The sequence below is a fragment of the Callospermophilus lateralis genome, chromosome 10 (assembly GCF_048772815.1).
Source record: "Callospermophilus lateralis isolate mCalLat2 chromosome 10, mCalLat2.hap1, whole genome shotgun sequence".
Taxonomy (NCBI): domain Eukaryota; kingdom Metazoa; phylum Chordata; class Mammalia; order Rodentia; family Sciuridae; genus Callospermophilus; species Callospermophilus lateralis.
In genome coordinates, this window is record NC_135314.1 from 58,681,151 (window position 1) to 58,704,070 (window position 22,920).

At 40.4% G+C, this 22,920-nt stretch overlaps 1 protein-coding gene across 2 annotated transcripts; it reads left to right on the forward strand.

Moving 5' to 3' along the window:
• Positions 1 to 257: 257 nt before the first annotated feature.
• On the forward strand, positions 258 to 18,194 carry Popdc2 (popeye domain cAMP effector 2). 2 transcript variants are annotated; one of them, XM_076867963.2, is made up of 4 exons: positions 258 to 1,187; positions 7,522 to 7,630; positions 11,713 to 12,121; positions 17,711 to 18,194. In XM_076867963.2, exons 1-4 carry the CDS (start codon positions 697 to 699, stop codon positions 17,794 to 17,796), a joined length of 1,095 nt encoding a protein of 364 aa, XP_076724078.2. In that variant the 5' UTR covers positions 258 to 696; the 3' UTR covers positions 17,797 to 18,194. The 2 variants fall into 2 exon arrangements, with proteins under 2 accessions (XP_076724078.2, XP_076724077.2); XM_076867962.2 differs by having other exon boundaries at positions 11,713 to 12,262; positions 17,711 to 17,799.
• Positions 18,195 to 22,920: the final 4,726 nt, after the last annotated feature.

Below are 22,920 nucleotides of genomic sequence, written 5' to 3' on the forward strand. Positions count from 1 at the left end.
AGGGACAGTGTTCTGCTTGGCTTTGAGGTAAATTCCATGCTCACTTTTCCTTCATTCCTCCTTGCCTGCCTGTCTTGTCCCAGGTCTTATCTTGTCCTTTGAGAGGTATGCTAAGTGCTCTGCCAGCCTGCCTGAATGCCTGGCCTGTTTTTTCTCACTGCCAGTACCTCTTAGATTCCAATTCCAAACATGGTATCCCTCCGGGGTCACCCTTTCTTCCGGTGCCAAGAGACAACACATTCCAAATGGAACACAAGTGTGCCTCCCATGCTGGGCTCTCCTCATTCTGCTTGGGAACAGCAGAGAGCAGGATGTGGCCACTTCATCCCTCACTGAAGTTTTCAGTCTCATGGTCCTTTCTCTTGGGACAACTTAGGCTTTGGGCTAAGAACCAAATATGAAGACTGTCCTCAGAAACTTGAAGCCAAGGAAGCTTGCCAGAGCTCTACAGAAAGAGCCAGAGCCTTGCTGAGGGAGAAAAAGAAAGAGAAAAGAAAGTTCTAAAATTCTCCATGAAGTATACTATGTTCTGGCATTCATTCTCTGCGCCACTGGAAGCGTTCCTCCCAGCAAAGGTAGAGTAGGTGGTGAGAAGCTGGGGGTGAAAAGATACCTGGGAGGACAGATTAATTCATTTCCTGAGTTTCCTGTGTGGGACAATATCAGAGTCCAGCAAGTCTTTGTGACACCTCAAAGATGAGCGCCAACAGCAGCACGGTGGGACAGCTCCTCTGGCGAGGGCCAGTGTGCATTAGCTGGAAACAGGATCCGGAAGGGGCTATCTACCACCTAGCCAACTGCTTCTTGCTCCTGGGATTCATGGGAGGCAGTGGGGTATATGGATGCTTCTACCTTTTTGGCTTCCTGGGTACTGGTTACCTGTGTTGTGTGCTGTGGGGCTGGCTTGATGCCTGTGGGCTAGACATTGTCCTTTGGAACATCCTACTGGCAGTGGCCTGCCTGCTCCAGCTGGCACACCTGGTGTACCGCCTGCGCATAAACACCCTGCCTGAGGAGTTTGACCTCCTCTACAAGACGCTGTGCCTGCCCCTGCAGGTGCCCCTGCAGACCTACAAGGAGATTGTTCACTGCTGCCAAGAGCAGGTCTTCACTCTGGCCACAGACCAGACCTATGCTGTAGAGGGTGAGACACCCATCAACCGCCTGTCCCTGTTGCTCTCTGGCCGGTAAGCTATTCTGTCATTGTCATTGCCCAGAACTTCTTTCCCCAGCCCACACTTCTCATTTCCCTAGTGTCCCTTTCCATTTCATGTTCCCTTTCATTGAGGGAAGGATGTGGCAAGTAAAATAAACCAAAATAGATTTTTCTAGGAGTGAGTTTGCTTCCTTTTTTTAAAACATGTTCCAAGAGGAAACTAGATCATGAGGCATCTTCTTGGTTGGAAAGAAAGATTAATTTTTCCTTCTGTATACATTCGATATTTGCTAAGCATTAACTAGGCATAGGGAACAAGGCCAGAAATGGAGGGGGTTCCTGTAACCCCTATTCTCTGCCAGAGCATCAAGGGAACAGCCCCACTTGTGTTTGGAATATTCTATACCAACTCTAACTAGTCTGTGTACAGCCAGGTAAGGAGCAAGAATACCCTTTGTCCACTCTTCAATATCCTGTTGTTCAACTGAGATTCTTGCAGACCAAGAAGTCAAGTACTGTAAATCTGAGCACCTTAGGCTGACAAAATATTAGTGATGCCCACGTATGTGTCATCAGGGATTTGGTGGAGACATCTGCTCCTTTGAAGAAGACTGACAATGGACATTGGCAGCAATGTTCTCAGTCAGGATTGGTGTGTACCCAATCAACCTGCTGTGAAACTGGGCCATTGATATTTTAATTTTTTTCTCTAATTAATATCTAATGAGAAAATACCATGGGACTCTGTGCTTCACACTTTGTAGGCAATTGTGGACTTCTTGAAATATTGCACTAGTGGTGCTTGCACACTTCTCACACCAATAATGTGGTAGAAAAGTTAAGGAGACAGATAATCAGAAGGCTCTGAATCTAAGAAAGAAAGAAACAAAATTTAAAAAAAGAAACAAAGTAATAACACAGTTTTTTCCAACAACACAGTGGGGAAAAAATCTTGATGATGATAGCATGACTACTACTATTATAGTAATAATAAACTTTATGTATTAATTTGCAGAATCCAAGGTGTTATGTATATAGGTTTTGGTCTCAGAGGTCCTGAATTGAGTGAATTATAAGGGGAGAGATTTTGTGACATTTTATTTCATTTATGAGTGAATTGAAAGTGTAAGCAAATGTAGTTTTTTAAATGAACAAATACACATCAGGACTACTGCCAAAATATTTACTACTTATAGTTTCATGCTTAAGATAAAACCAGTTCAGGGAACTTACTCATTCATGAGATCCATGATGCTCTTTTTGTGGCTCCTCTGTTCAGTGGAGGGAATTGAGACCAGTAGAAGTCAACCCACCCCCACGTACAGTGCTCTTGCTGGAAGCACATTACTGTTATGGAATGGTTCAGGTATCTTATATATGACAGATTTCCTATGAACTTATATGAAACCATGTCTCTGTGAAGGGGAGAGAAGGGCTTGTCCTTGTGTAGCTTTTCCTAGAATACTTAATATCAACAGCCTAAATTAGAAATCAGACAATTTGTTTTTTTTCTTTTCACAGTTTGGATTAAGGATGTTATTGTTGTTACTCTTGTTTGGTTATCTTTCAAAGTCATCCTCTCCCAATTTGGCTAAGCTGAACAAGGGGGAAGCTTCTTGTCTGTGAGTGAGCTCTAGTTTTAAGGAAGAATCACTGTACCCTGGGCTGTTTATAGTGTGGAACCAAACACTTGAAGGTAGCAGAAAAGAACTCTGTGCCAGGAAGTGGGGGCCTCTTGTGTAGACTTCCCTGTCTTACATGCAGACATGGAGCCCTTTGCTCAAATCTCAGAAGTCTTTTTGTATTATTTTATTAAGGGCAGTTAGTCCCTTTCAAGATTTAGAGAACAAAGTGACTTCCTCAAAACCTATCACCCTGTTAAGCCATACTTACTGTTGGAGAGTTTCTCTTATATAAAATTCAAAGCACAAACTCCTACATGTTTAGATCCATGAACAGGTTAACTACCTATCTAAGCTATTCACATAGATGGAAATGACTGATGTGTCATCCAGGAGATCAAAGAGTAAGAAGAGACCAACAATAAAGGACACAGTATACCTGTTTAAATGGCTCCAGTGAGCCTTGCCAGACTCATTTGATATTACTCACTCTCTGAGATCTTGTCACTCTTTGGTGGCTTTCCTGGGGAATCTTAGGAGATGAGGGATGCCACAGCAGCTGTGTTCTCTCCTGGTATCTTCCTTTCTTAGAGAAGCTTTCTTTCTTTCTTTCTTTTTTTAAGATTTTGATCACCTTTTTTGGAACACAAATGAGTTTACTGGTTTGTTCATTGTTCCTTTTTTCTTTCTTTCCCTCCTGATTTTGTTCCTTCCTTCCATCCTTCCTTCCTCTTTTCCACAAATATGTATTAAAAGTAATAGGGACTAGGTCTCTAGTGCTAAATGTGAAAAACATTGCCTTTGTATTATGGAGTTTACAGTCTATCAAGACAGCTGATAGTCAATGTGTGCCAGAGTGGGTAACAATGGATATAGCATTTCTTTGGAGAAATGCAGAGTGCAATGAGAGCATGTAACTAAAACTACTGGATTTCACTTTTCTGGGGAGGTCAGACAAGACCCCTTCCTGTAATAGGGGGTGTTCAAGCTGAGATTGGAGGAAAAGAGGTCTAACTGGGGACAGCATATGTAAAGACCCTGAGGTAGGAGAACAGGACACTTTTTCTCTTGTTTTCTTTCATTACTCAGGGAGGCTCTGCCAGGCAGTCTCTCTATATATTTCCTGGTCTTGTAGGAATGGGTTTCTGCCTTTCGGAAGTTATGGGCTGACTCCATCATTAGCTTGATTTCAGACCTACATTCCCTCGGTCTTCCTCCTTTAGGTGGTCAGGTAAGAGGCAATAGCTTATTAATTGCGTGTGTGTGTGTGTGTGTGTGTGTGTGTGTGTGTGTGTATCATTAAAAGCAAGACTCAGGAGTGCTTATATCAGACCAGAAGTTAGCCCCTTGGCTATACCTAGTGAGAAAGGATGTATGGAGGTGTAGTCTTTAGTGGTACAGCCATGTATCCAGTTAAAACTCTAGCACTATGGAGGAAGAGAAAAGCAGATATTGGAGAACACACTGCTAGACTGGATTTCCCAGATCTCTGTCTCTCCCCATCCTTATCTACTTATTAGTATCCTATTTATCTTTTAAACTCAGCCCAAGCCTCCCTCCTCCTCCTCCTCCTCCTCCTCTTCTTCTTGCTTTTGTTTTTGTTTGAATCATATACACTCATATGAACAATTCAAGCAAGAGAGGAAAGTACAAAGGAGGAAGTTGTTCAAACCATTTAATATTCCAATAAGAAAATGACCAGTATTATATCAGGTTAATGTTATTCCAGGTATCTCTAATGATGTGAACAAAGAGGACAGTAAGCTTCCCTCTGACTTCCCCCTACCTTTATGCCCTCTCTGCCTCTTAAAACCTCTCAGAGGTAAAGTGGTACCAAAGTCAGACCCAAATCCTCCCATCAGCTCCCTCTTTACCTCGTTGGAAACTTGGCTGGTCCCATAGCTTCAAATGATACCTGGATGCCAATGCCTCCCAAATTTACATATCCAGTCTTGTTGCTGAATAAATTGGTCAGCTAGATTACAGGGAATTTAACCTTAGTAGAATTTTTTTCTTAAATTGATGCATTATAATTATATACAATAGTGGGATTCATTATGCCATTCATACATGCATAAAACAATCTGATCAATTCCATTCTCCCATATTATTCCTGTCCCTCCCCTCTTCTTTCCCCAAGATTCTGTTGCTCTAATCTACTGTTCCCCATTCGATGATGATGATGATGATATTTTTAAGTTACTGCACTACAATTATTTATAAGCATGGGATTCATTATATTATATTTTATACATGGACATAGCATAATTTGGTGGACTTCATTCCCCAGTGCTTCCCATGCCCTCTCTTCCTAACTCCTTCTCAATCCCCTTCCTCTATTGATTTCCCTTCTATTTTTGTGAGATCCTTCTTTTTATCAGTCCCCCCTTTTACTCTCTCTCTAGCTACCACATATGAGAAAGAAATGTCATCATCTTTGAGAAATCTTCCACTCCCTCCCCACAAAAAAACTCTCTCCCTTCTCAGTGCTCCTATTCCACAATAGTGCTTATCACATAGAATTGCAACTAGTTATTTATGTGTCTATGACTTCCACTAAACTGTGCAACCCTCAAAGGCAAGAGCCAGATTGTATATCTCTGTATCCCTGACCTCCAGGAATATTTGTTTAAACAGTAAAGATCCAGAAATAATGGAGGAATATCTCCCTCTAAATGGACATGTGTGCCTTGGAGATCCTCTCCTCCTCCTCCTCCTCCTCCTCCTCCTCCTCTTCCTCCTCCTCCTCTTACTCCTCTTACTCCTCTTCCTCTTCCTCTTCCTCCTCCTCCTCCTCCTCCTCCTCCTTCTTCTTCCTAACAGACATATCTTCTCACTTAGTACAAATCACTTAGAAGAGACTTAATCTTTTTCCAGATGTCATATCACAGCTGAAATATGCTTACTTTCCCCAAGCATAGTCAGAGATAGGCCACTGTTCTAACAAATCCTCCCAAAATGCAGTCCCCATTCTCTGCATGGCCACAAGGATACATGGACAGCAAGCAGCATTAGTGGTGTTTCTAATCCTGAGCTGTGAAGATAAACCTGTGCTTATGGGCAAGTCAAGAGAAGTTGTTTAACATGTTGGTAAAGTAGAATAAGATTATTCATAAAATTAAAACATGTTAATTAGTTGTAACCATAGAAACCAACTCCAGCTAGCTGAAGGGGGAAAAGGTCTTTTAAGAAGTACAAGAATTTCTCACCAAACAAGGAAAGGCATGCACCTGAGTCTCTGCTAGGAATAGAAACAAGAACTTATTCTATTGGGCCTTTTGTTTGATTTTATATTTTTCTTCTCTGTGGCTAATTGGAATACATGCTTTTTCAAAGTCTGAGCTACATGATTTTAAAAAGTAAGGTTTTGGTTTCTTAACAGGGAAACTTAAGTTGTGAATGTGATAGTTTTCCCCATCCAAGACATGAGTCACATTTACTTAATTCCAGTTTCAAATTCTCATGGAAGGAGTTTAACTCAGGTTAAGTTTATACCCCAGGATCATCCATTGAGCAGGGTGCATGGGATCTTTTGTCCAAAGACAGAAACTGTTACTGCCACATTATGGCTAGTGAGGACAGAGATGAGGCAATGCTAAGAGTGTCCACCATCACCTGCCAAAAGCTCTGGGAAAATGGTGTCATGGTAAAAATACAGAATGTCAGTTCTTGTTAGCTTGATAGCTGAGGAGTAAACCACTAAGCCTGAGTATGAGTTTCCTTAACCATAAAACACAAAGGAATAATCTATCTTGAGTTATTGTGATGATTAAATAAGAGAACACTTGTGAAGTATCTAGTGGACTTACCACTTCCTTCAAAGTCTGAAAAGTGGTTATAATGCAAGCATGTGATGTATAAAGCATGGCTCCTCATATAGTCTACTGGGAAGGAAAAAGGAGAAGTTACCCCAGGCTGAACCTCTAGAGCAGCGCTGACCAGAAAACTTTCTGTGATGAGAGAAACATTCTATATCCCTGTTGTACAATATGGTAACCACAGGCCACATGTGGCTATGGAGCAACTGAAATGTGATTAGTGTAACTGAATAACTGGATTTTTAGTTAGTTAGTTTGTTTGTTTATATTTGCAGTGCTAGAGATTTAACCCAAGGCCTTACACATGCTAGGCAAGCACTCTATCACTGAATTACATCCTCAGCCCTAATTTTATTAATTTTAGTGACTATAACTGTAAACTTAAATAGTCACATGTGGCTAGTGGACAGCAGAGCTCTAGAACAGTAGTTTCTATCCTAACTACACAATAGAATCACGGGGAAGTTTTTTTTTCCATATTTTTATTGGTGCATTATAATTATACATAACAGTGGGATTTGCTGTTACATATTTCATATATGTACCCAATAGAAAAATATAATTTGGTCAATATTGTACTAGGGAGATTTTTAAACTAATAATTTCTAGATCCCACCTACAAAGATTCTTGTTAATTGCTCTGGAATAGGGTCTAAGTCCAGGTGTTTTTTAAAGCTCCCCTGTGGCTTCTACTCTGAAGCCTGGAATTGAGAACCATGGGTAAGCAGGAGGGCTCAGGAAGTCTCCCGGAGATTTCTAAACAGCTTCTACACATTAATCAGGTCTCTCCTGCTTTGGGTTTTACTATATTTTGGGCAAGGTGATTTGTGGGAGATTTGTGTTAATTGGCAACACACAACGACAGCAAAGGGGGTTTCAACAACTATTTCCCTTTCCCAAGCACTCTCTTCTCTCCCTTTGTCAGGGTTCGTGTGAGCCAGGATGGGCAGTTTCTTCACTACGTCTTTCCATACCAGTTCATGGACTCTCCAGAGTGGGAATCCCTGCGACCCTCTGAGGAGGGAGTCTTCCAGGTAATAGGGAGCCCCATAGCAGCACTGCCTCACCTGTTCTTCTGTAATCTGGCAATGTCCACACCCCTCTCTCCTCCCAAATCTGCCTTTGGATCACTGCTAATATGTTGCTAGGGTGAGAGCATCACCACCTCCTCCTCTGTGGAAACAGCCCCTGAGTGTCTGACTTGGGAATAGATGGGAGATCCTGGTCCCTGAAAGGTCGCTATAATATCACTTCTTTGCCTAAAACTCTTCCAGAAGACTCTAGTGCCCACAAGATAAAACTCCACACTCCTCAGAGGTTAACTTTAAATTTTTAGTGCCCTCTGGTCCAGCCCTCTTTTCCTTATACATTTTATACACATAGCCATGTTGAAGTGCAGCTGCTTCTCTCAACACACCACATGGTTAGGCAACTCCTTGCCTTGGTCTCTCCTTTCCCTTCTATCTGAAATACATTTCCCCTTCTAGATGAGAGGCCATGACATCTCACTTCCTGTGTTAGTTAGCATTTTGTCACTGTAACAAATATCTAAAAAAAAAAAAACAACTTAAAGGAGTAAAGACTTATTTTGGCTCATGTTTTCAGACCATTGTCAACTGGCTCCATTGCTTTGGGCCTGAGTAAGGCAGAACATTGTGACAGAGGGATGTGACAGAAGAAAGCTATTCCACTCATGATATATGGGAAGTGGGCAGAGAGGTGGAGAAGATACAGTCCCCAAGGGCCTCCCCCAAGGATCCATTCCCCTCAACTAGGTCTCTCCTACAGTTTCCATCATTTCCCAGTAATGCACCCAAATCATGACTCTTTCAGTGGACTAATTGATTGATAATATCAGAGTTCTCCTAATCCAATCACCTCCCAAAAGTCCTCCTCTGAAACTTGCTGCATTGAGGACCAAGTCCTCAATAGATGAGCCTTTGGAGGGCATTTCAAATCCTCTGTGAGCCTGCTCAGATCAGCCTCTCAGACTTCCACCCCACAGTGCACCGTTCCTGCCTGCCCACCTGTTTTCTTCCTTTTGTGAATGCTAACTGGTGCACAGTTGCTCTCTCTTCTAACCAACTGGGTTCCTTTCTGTCTTTTACATAATGATCTCTTTGAAGTAAAAATCTGGGCTTCTTTCTCTATCTCCAAACTCTAAAGCACAGTCCCTAGAGCATAGTAGGTGTTCACTGAAGGTTTGATAAGTGGCTTGCCAGTGGGCTGTTGGTATCTCAGAGGATTCTATGGGACATTCACTTGCATACGAATGTAAGTGGGGAACCTAGCTGCTCAGCTTCTACTCTCTTCTCTGCCAATGCTTCAGATGGTGGTTACTTTGTAGTTCTTGCTTACTGAATGGCTAGTATGTACAGGCACTTCATACTATATTACCCCATTGACTCATACAACTCTTGGGGTTATATATTATTATTACCCCATTTAACAGATGAGGAAACTAAGGTACCAAAACATCATGAAATTCAGCTAAAAAGTGGCAAAGCCAAGTTGCCTGAATCTACTATTTATGTTCTTTTTTAAAAATGGAAGGACCACCGGAAGAGTGAAGTTTAAACACCTACACTCACCATCCTTAGGGATTCCTTATCCAGATAGTTTGCAGATACTGGGTTCTGTGTGTTTCCTACCACTTCTATCAGGGAGTCCTCCAAGCCAGCATATGAGCCAACCCCAGAACAGACACATGCCAGGCAGTACCATTTGGCTTGGCTGGTTTCCGGCCCCACCCGGACACTTGTCTCTGTGATGATGGAGCTTGAGAAGTAGTCTTGATCCCACTGACAGGGCTACCAACCACAGACCCCCTCCAATTATATTTCCACCCCTACCCCCAAACACATTCCCGCCCTCAATAGCTATCCCAGCCATCTCCTTTGGGAACTCCCTCAGGCTGGAAGAATGTCCAGGAGTCTGAGACAGCTGGACCAGGGCTCTGACACTGACCCAGAGGAACAGGTGGTGGGTAGCCAGGTGCCCTCCCCTAAGCTATGCTTGAAAGGAAGGGCTATAACCCCAGATGGCCTCTCAGCCTGGAATGTAAGTAGGGTCATATTCCTCCAGTTTATATTTTTAGTGTCTGCCTCGTTTGGGAGCAGTGAGATACACACATTTGCTATTGGCTGTGTAAAGTCCCATTTCCTCTTTGCAAATGTCAAATGTTGTCCCAAGTTATAGTTCACTCTGTCCTTACCTTTTGCAATTATTTAGACTTTGTTGACTGAGAGAGTAGTCCAAAGTGACAGTCTAAATCATAATTCACCTCATGTTTAACACAAATCAATCAACAGTCCATCATACATCTCAATAATTCAGTTTCATCAGAACCATTGCCTGTTTACTGCTGTGACACTCTCGTTAGTCATAAAAACACACATAAACACTGTATGATCTCACTTACATGAGAATCTAAAAAAGTCAAATTTGCAAGAGGTAGAGTAGAATGCTGTTACCAGAGGCCTGGGAAGGGGGATGAATAGAGAAAGGGGAGACATTGGTCAACAGATACAAAGTTTCAGTTAGATAAGAGGAAAAAATTATGGTGTTCTGCCAGGCACAGTGGTTCAGGAAGCTGAGGCAGGAGGATCAGGAGTTCAAAGCCAACCTCAGAAAAAGTGAGGCACTAAGCAACTCAATGAGACTCAGTTTCTAAACAAAATACAAAATAGGGCTGGGAATGTTGCTCAGTGGTTAAGTGCCCCTGGGTCCAATCCCCTGTACAAAAATAAATAAATAAATAAATTATGGTGTTCTGTTGCACAGTATACTGACTATAGTTAATATATATTTCAAAACACTAAAAGAGGATTTTAAGTGTTCTCACCATAAACATTTGCAGCAATGGGTATGCTAATTAGCCTATTTTGATTATTCCACAACATATACATATATCAAAACATCACACTGTATCCCATAAATAGATAACATAATAATTTTAAAAATAACAGCACAGGAGGCATCACACAGAAATCATCATCATTCCTCCAATTTGCATCCTGTTTTACTGAACCTAAATTTTGTTTACATTCTTATTCAGTCCCTTCAACCAGCATCTGAGGTGAGTATTAAAGAAAAAGCTAGATAGTTGTCAAACTTCATTATATACATGCCTATATATGTGAGAAGCAATCAAGAAGCAGATTTCCAAAGCACCTTTGGGAAAGGATTTTACACAGGACATGAAAAAGTGCATTAGGTTGTTTTACAACATATAAGACTCATGGTCTTCACTTGATTCATTCATTCACTTCAGTGATATTTACTGAGTACTTATAATTTGCCAGAAACAGTTAAAGGTATTTGGAATACATTAGTAAACAGAAGAGATGAAGGTCTCTGTCCTTATGTATTCTACATTCTAGTGAGAGAGACAAAAATAAGCCACAGACACAATGAGTAAGGAAATTATGTAACATGTTAGAGTAGGGTAAAGGAGAGATGGTTGTAGTTTTAAATAGAGTGGTCACAGAAGTCCTTGTTAAGCTGGTAAAATTTGAGCAAAGACCTGAGAGAGGTGACATTGTGAGCTCTGTGGGTGTCTGGGGAAGAGCATACCAGACAAAAGAAAGAGCCAGTACCAAGTCCTAAGATGGGACTAGTGCATTCAAGGTACAGAAAGAAGGCCAGAGCACCTGGAACAGAGGTGGGGGAAAGAGCCACAACCCCAGCCCCCTACATTGTCTTTAAAGCAAATAATCTTCAGCATTTTTCTCTCTCTTCAATGCATTAGGAAGCCCCTCATCCCCCACTTCTCTATATATCTCTCTCAACTCAGAACCTTTTGTAGCCATTACAAGTATCAATCATGGAGCCATAGACTATGAGAGCTGAGGAAACAGGATATTCTGACTGAGAATCCAGAAGGTGATGAGTGAGTGAATGAATGGCTGACCCCAGGGCTCGTGATGCAGGACACTCTTCATTTCACTGCACACAAGTACAAGTCATTCAAATCCTGGCCCTCCTCCAGTCAAGACCATCAAGGGATACTGCAATGAAAGTATAGCCATTTATCAAGTAGCCATTGCTTCTTTGTGCTTAACATGGATACCTTTTCTGGTTTAAACCTTCCCTTTCTTCTGTTGAACCCCCTCAGGTCACTTTGACTGCTGAGACTGAATGTAGCTACATTTCCTGGCCCCGGAAAAGCCTCCATCTTCTTCTAACCAAGGAGCGGTACATCTCTCACCTCTTCTCGGCCCTGCTGGGCTATGACATTTCAGAGAAGCTCTACACTCTCAATGATAAGCTCTTTGCTAAATTTGGGCTGCGCTTTGACATCCGCCTCCCCAGCCTCTACCATGTCCTAGGTCCCTCTACCCCAGATGGAGGGCCAGAGTCCGAGAAGGATGATGAGGAAGTCTGCGAGCCATCCTTGTCCCCTGTTCAGGCCACGCCCACCTCTGTCCAGCATGTGTCTCCTTGTTCTCCCCCTCCAGCTGCTACCAACCTACCTGCACCTCTTTCCCGGGCCAGGATGTCCAGGCCTGACAGCGGCATCCTGGGTGAGGACTCCACCAGTCTGGTGCTGGAGGATTTTGAGGAGGTGTCAGGATCAGAATCGTTTATGGATTATAGGAGTGATGGGGAGTACATGAGGTGAGGGCGGAACTAACATGGGCACTGTCACCGTCTCAGGACCCCACGTAAGTACACAGAAGGTGGCTGCCACCTATCCCTGCCAGCAGCTGGCCTTAACTCAGCTTCTAAGGACAAAAACACCAGCTTATGAAATGTCATCTCTCAGAGTACTCATAGAAAGTGGCATTAACCCATGTTGCAGACAGCAACTCACTCTGGGTGCATGTAAGGCATGAAGGGATTTTTAAAACTCATTCCTTGTAAACTATGATTGCATCTTGGAAAAAGGCTGGTTGACATTTTGAGCAGCCAGGTAGGTTGCTGAATTCTCTTGTAAGGTTGTGCTGGGGCCATAGGAAATTTATTTGTGGCATGTATTTTAAAGGAAAAAATTGCTGGCATGATTTTACTTCCTATTGATTGTTGTCCTGGAATGGAGTTAGTTCTGGAAACTTGTTGTTACTCAGGCTGGACTAGGCAGAAATCTCTGTTAAAATCACACTTACCCCAGAATCTGCTCAACTATTTGAAAGAGACATGTGTTCCTAGGCTAATAGTTCTGGGAAGAATATGTCTCCAAATTGCTTTCTTCCTTAATGGAGGGCATGTTGACCCCTTGGGCAGAGGACTGAGTGCTGCTCTGATTAAAGTTACTATGATAGTGGTAGAGCACTTGCCTAGCATGTGTGAGGCACTGGGTTTGATTCTCAGCTTTGCATATATATAAGTAAATAAAATAAAGGTCCATCAATAACTAATAAAAATATTTTTTAAAAAGTTACTCTGATAGGTCAGGTTTAGGGTAGCTTGGCTTTCCCCAGCAACCCACACAAAGGGGAGGTAGGCTGGGTTTGAATCTGGGAGGTGAAGAGTTCTCTCACGGACGCATGTACAAGAAAGAACATACTCACTAGTTCTGGGAAATTGCTTTCATGTTCCCCCTGGCTGTTCTCACAATACTGTGACATTTTCCTCTGGGACTCTACCAGACCATGGTGGAGGTCTGGCTTTTCCTGAGGAAAATCCCACCATCCTCAATTTGTAAGGCATTTCTAAGTGAAGGGGGTGCTAAGAATACGAGCATTCTTTGGGAAGCACCAGACAAATCTCTTATGCAAACAGCCCGATGCAGAAGGCCTCCAGGGTGCACAAGTGAACAAGTGAATGTTTGTATATTTTGAAAACAAAGTTATATGAATGATAAGAGAGGTGAATGGTAAGGGAGAGATACATGGTTTCAGAGGGACTTTATCATCTTCTGCGGTACCAGTGCCCTCAAAACCATAGTTGAGCAGATTCTGGGGTAAGTCGAAGGATCTTTCTAGGACCTATGGTCACATTGTTGACTTCCCTCAATGCACTGTCCCCTCTCACAGGCCTTCCTCACCTCTGGTGTTGGGATTCACCTCACTCTCAGCCATTCCTTCCAGTTGTCCTACGTGTCTAAAGTGTTCCATTTTATGTCCTACTCTGTCCAATGTGCCTACCCACCTGCACACTCTCTTATCCTGTTTTCTCATGTTGTTCTTCCCTGTTTTCTCTTCTTTTCATGACCCTATTTATTTTATTCCTTCTTGCCTCTCTTTGATTTCTGACTTCTGCTCAGTTTGCTGCTTTTTTTTTTTTTTTGGTACCAGGGATTGAACCCAGGGCGTGCTTAACCACAGAGCCACATTTCCAGCCCTTTTTTGTTTTGTTTTGTTTTGTTTGTGTAGTGCTGGGAATTGAACCCAGGACCTTGTGCCAGCCCTTTTAATTTTTTTTTTTTTTTTTTGAGACAGGGTCTTGCTAACTTGCTTAGGACCTTGCCAAATTGCTAAGAAACTGGCTTGAAACTTGTGATCCTTCTGCCTAAGCCTCCCAAGGTTCTGGGATTACAGAGTTTGCTCTTAAATGTCCCTTTTCTTCTCCTCAGTTCAATTTCTCCCTCTCTTTTTGTCCTCTGTCATCTCCCCTTTTATTGTATGTATGTATGTGTATATATATATATATATATATATATATATATATATATATATATATATATATCCTGTTACCTTCATTTCCTTTTGTCTACTTTCAGCCTTGTTCTACTCTATTCTTCCTCCCAAACCACCTTGTGGTTCCATTTTATTAATTTTAAATTCTAAGTCTTCCAAAATCAATACCCTTTTCTCTGAATAAAGAAAACCATTAAAGTAAAAGTGTCTAAATTACCAACTTTTAGGAATGTTTTCCAAACATCAGGAAGAAGCAGCATGGTAAAAAAGAAAGAGACCAGAACTGGGTACTCAAAGTCCGGGCTTCTATATCTGGCTCTGCTAAGTAATGTGACTTTTTGCAAACCATACAACCTCATCGAACCTCGCTTTCTTCTTTGAATGGTTGAACCAGCTGTCCCTAAGAGCCTTCTTCAAATAATGTGAAAAATCAAAGGATAAGCTTTTCAGAGGAGGTAAAGAGAATCATTCTGTCCACTGAGCAATGAACGCAAGCCCCAAGACATCTGCGTGTCTCAGCAAGGACTCTGCTATATTTCACTACCATTTCTCTATTCACTTGTGACTGTTCACCCTGGGCAGGGTTTCCTTCTTGGCCAGAGTTCCCTCTATTCTGTACTTGTAATGAATCATCACCTGCCATGTTATTGCATTCTATATGAAAGGGGGGTCACTATTCAATCTCCACATCCTCTACCCTTAATACTATTATGAAATACCTCTTTTTCAAATTCAGACATTTCTCAAACTTAAGATGAGAAAACAGCTCATGAAACTCATTTTCTAAGTACTGGAATTTGCAACATAAGGCGAGTAGGTGGTTTATGTTTGTTTTAGTAATAGAGAGAGAGGGGAAAAATACATTGTTTACTTTTTAAATCAGATAGTTTTTAGAAAAAATTGAAACATGATCAAATTGGCCAACTCTCAGATGGGCTTTCAGCTAAGTCTGTGATAGCAGGATAATTTAACTTGAGATCTTTTTCTGAAATTGTGTTTTGGGATGTTTGGCTTAATTGATTTGCCATCAGACTCCTTATAGGGTTATTACTTTAATGAATAAGCATATTCCCCATGATTGGTCACAATTTGCTACCATCTATTTCCTTGCCCTTTAATTGCCAAAATTTTAAGCTTTGTGCTATTCCTTCCACCACAGCACTTACGTAAGAGGCTGAATTCTGTACCGTTAGGAATGACACAACTGCCTCACATAGACATCAGGGCTTGTCTCTTACACCAATTCAACTTAGGAACAACTAAAAATAGAGCTTCCATTGGAATTCTTTTGACAGGAAATTATTTAGTCTGGTGGTGCCCAAAAGTGAACTGAAAAGGGTGCTGCTTCTCTTAACAGGAGAAGTGCTGCGGATCATATTTTCATGCAGGAACCTCCTGGCAGATTCTGAGTTATCCCTGATTTCACTAGGATTTTTCTTATGCATTCTGTGGACACTGTCTAAAGTGTTCCATTTTATGTCTTATGGAAATGCTCAATGAATGAGGGGCCATGTTGAGCTGCATCTCTGAGGTGGTCAGTTAAGTTAGACAATGAATCCATTATCACAGACTAAATTGGATGTTGTCTGCAATCTGGCCAATTTTGATTGTTTCCATGTTGTTCTGAAGACTCTGGTTTGGATGATAAAGACAACATATTGTAAGCTGGGTGCAGTGGTGGACACCTGTAATCCTAATAACTCAGGAAGTGATGGAGGAGAATCACCAGTTCAAGGCCAGCCTCAGCAACTTAGTGAAACCCTGTTTCAACATAAAAAAATCAAAAGAGCTGGTGATGTAGCTCAGTGGCAGAGTGTTTGCCTAGCAAGGCCCTGGGTTCAATCCCCAGTATCACAAAGAAAAAGATATTTTTTAAGAAACTATATACCATTTTCTTTCTCTATTATTTATATAAGCACATTATAAACAGATTATAATATGGAGGTTAATTGTGGTTCAAGGAAGGAGCCCAGGACCAAGAAGTAGTACCAAGGCTAAAGAACCAACTCATCATTTACAATCTACCATATATTTCAAGCACTATTCTAAGCACATAAGCAACAGTTTAAAGTGTTAAAGATATTTAATCTGCAAGAAAAGGGAAAGTATGATATCTTCAAAATTTAAAAAGAACAGCAATTAGAATTTACTCAACTTGGTGTTGTTCTTAAGGGCAGAAATTTGAATTAAAGTCTAAAAGTCCTAAGGAGAAAGATTTTGGCTTAATATCCATAATGAATTTTTTGTATGATAGTGAGTTACTCATCATTAGGAGAGTTCAAGCAGGGGCCAGAAGAGACTTTGTAAGGTGATTCAGGCTCTGGGAAAAGGATGCCTTAGATTATCACTGGTAAAATAACTTCTAACCCTGCCACGCAATGATTCTGTGATTCTAAGATCTGACTCTAGTCCTGCTGTTAAGTACCATCAGGAGGAGTTTCCTAATCTGCTCTGTCTACCTTACCAGGTTGCTGTGAGGATCAGTGAGATAAAGTGTCTATACTTTAAAATTCCATATGTGATATCTCCAGTGCATAATCTATAGAACTCTCCTTCCTATTTAACCCAGCTGAATGAGTTAACAACCAAAACCTATATTGAAATATGGTAAACTTTGTAGAGCTCCTGTCTTTTATTTTGTTTAGCCCTCTCTTATTCTTTCTCTCTGTCAAAGATACTTGATTCTCCTTCTTATTTCCTGCAGTTTGTCTTTCCAGGAAAGGTGACAGCTGGCAGAATCCCCTGAGCAACTGAAAGGTGTAGGCCTAAAGAGAGCCCAGACTAGTTCCCCAGCTTCTGAACAGCCCAGTGCGGGCTGGGCCTCTGGCTATTCTCCTGTATTTGTTTAGGAGGAGACAAATCTCCTCCTGAACACATTGTGTTCAGGCTTTCTCCTTCAGAAATGACTGTAAGGTGCTTTGTAGCTGTCAGTGTGAGTCAACAGCACTTTTCTCAGAAACACTGGAAAGACTTCTGGGGCAGAAACCTTGCTTTTGATAGTGGCATGACAGGACCGGGGTCTCTAGTAGTGTTGCCTCTGCCACCATCGGTTTCCTGTATCAGTCAGGTCACAGAGCAGCAGTTCTTGCTTGCATCCTGGGGCCCTGCAACCCTGCAGCTCCGGGTATTCTTCCACTTCTGTGTTAAGGGCCTCACTGTACCTATTCTTCTCCGTCAAAATAAAAGACAAGAGCCCTACAAAGTTTACCATATTTCAATATAGGTTTTGGTTGTTAACTCATTCAGCAGGGTTAGATAGGAAGGAGAGTTCTATAGATTATTCACTGGAGATATCACAGCAGATCTCTTGGTCCTTTCACCTATAAAGCAAGAGGGTTAGATTAGATAAGTTCAAAACTGATTCACACCAATATCCTAGAATGGAAGGATTCAAACATACAACTGCTTTACCATGTCAGGCATTGGGTACAGTTAAAATTGGGAATTGAGGAAAAAAAGAATGAAAAGAGCCATGACTTTAGGCACAATATGGAGCCTTAGTGCTGAAATTCTTCCTCTTTTTTCTTTCCACAGCCTCTAGATCTCCTCTCCAAATCTCCTCTCAAGTTAAGTCCAGGAGTCAGGCCCCTTTGGCTCCCATCCACACTCCTGAACTTTAAGGATCACCAGGCTGCCCTTTTCTCTGTGGCCAGCACAGCTCTATTCCACGATCACAGGATGGTCACTTGCATGCATGCCCCTCCTCTCACCCACTGGAAAGCTCTGGGGCAAAGCAGGAGTGGACACAAAGTGCCAGCCCTGCAGCTACACAGAGGGCCTGGGGGACATTGAGACACTCTAAGGAAGCCATCCACAGGAGTGAGGCCCATATTCCATCCTTTGCTAGCTGCAGTCTTGGCAAGTAACAGACTCTCTGAGCCTCATCTCTAAAGTGGGATTATAAAACCTACCTCACAGGGTTGTTGTGAGGATCAGATGAGTTGATTTAGGTGAAGCACCTATGTTGTGGCATGGCACATGGGCTCAATAGCACTCAATAAATCACTCAGCTCTTTTCCTATGTTATTTCTTTGAGTTGTCTAGAAGGATCAATTGAGGCAACTACTCAAGAAGTTTTCATTGGTGGTTATTTTTTATTTTTCAATTAAGATTCAATTTATGGAAGTAGAAACTGAAGACATAGTTTTCCCTTAGGCTTTTAAGTTCAACTTACAAATCTCTTATTCTATCTATGAGTCTAATATTAGGTAATAGTTTTTTAAAGGATTTTTACAAACTTAGTAAATTAAACTTAGTAAATTAGGTTCCTTAAAAACTTAAAAGTGGACTTATAAATTAACTATATTCTGTTACTTTTTTCCCTCAACTCATATATATATATATATATATATATATATATATATATATATATATATATATATATTTTTTTTTTTTTTTTTTTTCCCTGACTTTCTATTCTGTGTAATACTTAATCCTAAAACAATGACTTGAAACAGAAACAGTAGTTTTGCTCAAGAAACTAGGTGGTTTTGACTAGGTGGTTCTCATTCAGGGTTTCTCATGCTGTTGCAGTCAGGTCATAGCTGGGACTGGAATCATCTCAAAGTTCTCTTCACCTACCTGTCTGGGGCCTTGACTAGGAAAACTCAAACAGTTGAGGAATGGACCAGCCGGGGAAACTTGGGCCTCTTTTTCTCTTTCTCTCTGAGGTAACTTCTCTTACTGCTGAGGAGTTTCTCTAAGTGATTGTGACAATTTACATTCCCTCTAACAGGGTATAAGAGTTCCAGTTGCTTCTTATCCTTCCCAAGTTGTCATTGTCATCACCCCCCAACCCCCATTTGAACCATTTGGGCATATGTAGTAGTATAACGTTATTGTTCCTATTTTCATTTCCGTGATGAAAAATGAAATCAAATACCTTTTCTTGGCCATACGGATATCTTCTATTGTGAAGTCTCTATTCTAGGTTTTTGTCCGTATCTCAATTTATATGCTGTTTCATATTGTCCTAAAGAAATTCTTTAAACAATCAGGTTAAAAGTCCTTTGTTGTTGTTGTTGTTTTTCAAATATATTCTCCTATCTTGTGACTCTTTTACCCTTCTAAATGATACATTTTAAAAAATTTGTTCTAATTAGTTATACATGACAGTAGAATACATTTTGACACATTGTATACAAATGGAGCACAACATATTCCTCTGGCTACCCATGGTGCAGAGTCACACCGGTAGTGTAGTCATACATGTATATAGGATACTAATGTCTGTTTTTTTAATGATATCTTTTGATAGATATAAGTTTTTTATTTCATTGTAGTAAATTTTCAGTCTTTTCCTCTGGTCAGTGCTTTCTGTGTCATGTTCAAGGAACTTCTCTTCTCCTGAGGATATTCTTCTATATTACCCTTTAGATGTTTTATCGTTTTACATTTCACAGTGAGGCTACAATCAACTTGGATTTGTTTTTTTGTTGTTATGAAGTAAAAGTTCAGAATACATTATTTTCCATATGGATATCCACTTGACTGAGCAAGACTTATTTAGATTATTATCCTTTATTCCTATTAGTTTTGAGTGTCCCCTTTGTCATAAATCAAATGCCCCTATATCTGTCAGTCTCTTTCTGCATCACCTATTCTGTTGGTCTATTTTTCTGTCTTGACAATACACCTTGTTGCAGTTATCATAGCTTTATAAAGAACTTTCTTATCTTTGAACATTTTTCCTCTTCAAGTCTTAGTTATCCCTGTTCTTTCCATTTGCATTTCTGTATAAATTTTAGAATCAGCTTGTCAATTTTGAAAAAAATCTTTCCTGGAATTTTTATTAGAATTTCATTTTCACTATGGATCAAGTTGGTAAAGAATTGATATCTTTATATTGATTTTTCAATCGATGAATGTAGTTTAGCATATTTTGATATTCTTCTTTCTGCTCAATATTTTTTTCCATGTAGATGTCATTGCAGGTTGACTTTAAATTTATTTCTAGGAGTTTGATAAATTTGATGTGGTTATAAATGTATCATACTTCATAATCATTTATTACTGCTATATATAAATACTACTGATTTTTGTATCTTTAACTTTCATCCAATGATCTTGATAAGTTAATTATTAGTTCTAATCATTAATCCATATAGTTTTTAGGATTTTCCATAGATACAATTATCTCCTCTATAAATAATTATAGTTTTATTTCTTCATTCCTGACCTATACTTTCCTTCTCTTCCTTCCTCTCCTCTTCATCTCCTCTTTATTCTCTTCTTCCTCCCCCGCCCTCCTCCTCTTCCTCCTCCTCCTCCTCCTCCTCCTCCTCCTCCTCCTCCTTCTTTTGATTCCTTGTTGTGCTGAGTAGGACCTTCAGTACAGGGAAGAATAGCAAGAGTGATAGAAGACAACTCTGTCTCATACTTGATCTCAGGGAAAATGTTTTCAATACTTTACCATTAATACAATGTATGCTATTAGGTGTTTATAATACTTTTATCAAATTAAATAAGTTTTCTTTGTTCTGAATTTGCTAACTTTTAAATAATAAATGAGTATTGAATTCTATCAGATTATTTTCTGCATTTATAGATTATCTTCTTCATTCTGTTAATGTTGTGAGTTACATTAATAGATTAAACAAATGTTAAAAATCCCTTGTATTCCTGGAACAAACCCAACTTATTCCTGAAATAAATTCATCTTTATTATAATATATTATCCTTTTAGTATTTCTGGACTTGGTTTGAAAAATTTTGTTTAGGATTTTTGCATCTATGTATTTTGTGAAATCATTAAGTTTGAGTGTCACAGTTATGCGGTTTTATGAGTCAAGAACTCCTCTCCCCACCTCCAACACTCACACTTCTCTTTTTTTCTTCCCTCAATTTTCTGGAAGAGATCTTTAAATCAAAACATACTTTTTGAGTCCCACCCCACTTGCCTTAACTTCTGCTCCCCCTGTCTTATTCTCTCAGTTGCTTACACCCAAAACCTTGGAGTCTTTTCATCAGTCCTATCAGTTCTATCTTGAAAATATATCCTGAATTCAACTTACTCTCTCCATTGCCATCACTAGTTTCAAGCCACCACTACTTCATAACTAGAGTACTTGCAAAAGACACATAACTGGTCTGATCTCTCCTGTCCCTTCTCCCCATAATCTCTTCTACACATACAGAGCAAAGTGGTAGGATTCTAAATGTGTTCACTGTAAAGAAAATAAATGAACACATGTAAGAGCTCATCATTTCTACCTCAAAAGCACAAATGATTTCCTATTACACTTAGAATAAAATTCAAACTTACCATGTAATATTAGTTAGCATTGGCTTCCTTAAGAGCACAAAGATTCATCATTTCTCTCTTTCTCAAAGTGTACTAAGAGTCTGTGTGACTAATAAGGGTAATTGTGCTTCATGCTGCAACTCTGATTCAGCTGACCATCAGGCTCTGTCCTCTTAAGGAAGAAACAGCTTGACATCCTCATGTTGGATTTTCTCTACTTTGGCCTGGAAGTGGCAGAGTCATTTCTGCCCAGAACCAGTCACATGGACCCACTTAATAATCAGCTTTGGGCTTTGTATATTAAAGGGGTTGGAAATGTGGGGAATTCTGTGGAAGGTTTGAAGAGTTCTGCTACATCTAAGCCCAAGGCCCTACCTGCCTGTCCCTCTAGCCATAGCTCATTCTGCTCATTCTCTCTCGTCTTTTTGGTGTTCCTCAGGAATACCCACCACCTTAAAATACTAAAATTGTAGTTGTTCTTTGTCTTGAAGGCTTTTTGCTCATACCTCTTCTTGGCTGGCTTCTTCTCATCCAGTTCTCAGCTCAGACATCCCCAGTCCAGCTAAGATGCCCACATCACCTCACCGTTACATTGTCCTGCTGCCCTGTTTAGACTTCAGAGCTTTATTCTCTCTTTCCCCTCCTTTTAGGATTCTAGTTGTGTGCTTTGTAGAACTCAGGTGTCTCTATGACTCCTGTGTCCTTTTCTCATTTTTTCCTAAAATTATTTTGTGTGTTTATTCTGTTTCTTCCATGCACATTTTATAATAGAAGGCCTCTGTCAGTCTTTAGATATTCAACAGCTCTCTTGTCAACCCTTCAGGGAGAGTGAATGAAGAAATAACAAACAACAGAAAATACTGTTCTCTATAAATTGGGTCTCAACCTGAGTGTGGTGCCCTTCTCCCACCTGGAGGATCCTCAAGGCAGGTGTCCTTAGACACCTGCAGTATATATAGAAATTTCACAGGATTAGACTTCTTCCCCCCACCCCCGTTTTCTTTTTCTTTTTAAGGATCAGACCTTATATAGTAGAAGTGGTGCTTCTACCTAACAGCATATAGAAGGCAAAAGTCATTTGGATTTCAATAAAGTTTTTGGTAAATTTGTGAGTTCTAAAAATTAACTGCAATAGTATCTTTATATATTTGAAAAATAGTATCACATATAGATGCAAAGCATTATATTTATTCTACAGAAATGCTTGATATGATATGGATTTGTGGACCTCATATAATAACTGCACTATAGGCCCACATATCTGAAAAGAAAATCTATGGATTTTAACTTAATACCTTCAGTAATAAAATCTGATAAACCATCAGATTTGCTCCAAGGAAAGGACAGTAAATATTCTTTTTATCTTGTAACTATTTACTGAATGTCCCCTGCTGCCAAATGCTACACTGGAGACTAACTACATACTTCACTAGGTGAATCATCCCCAGTCTCTGTCCTCATGTTCTCAAACTCTAGACAAGGAGATGAACGACTTATAGAC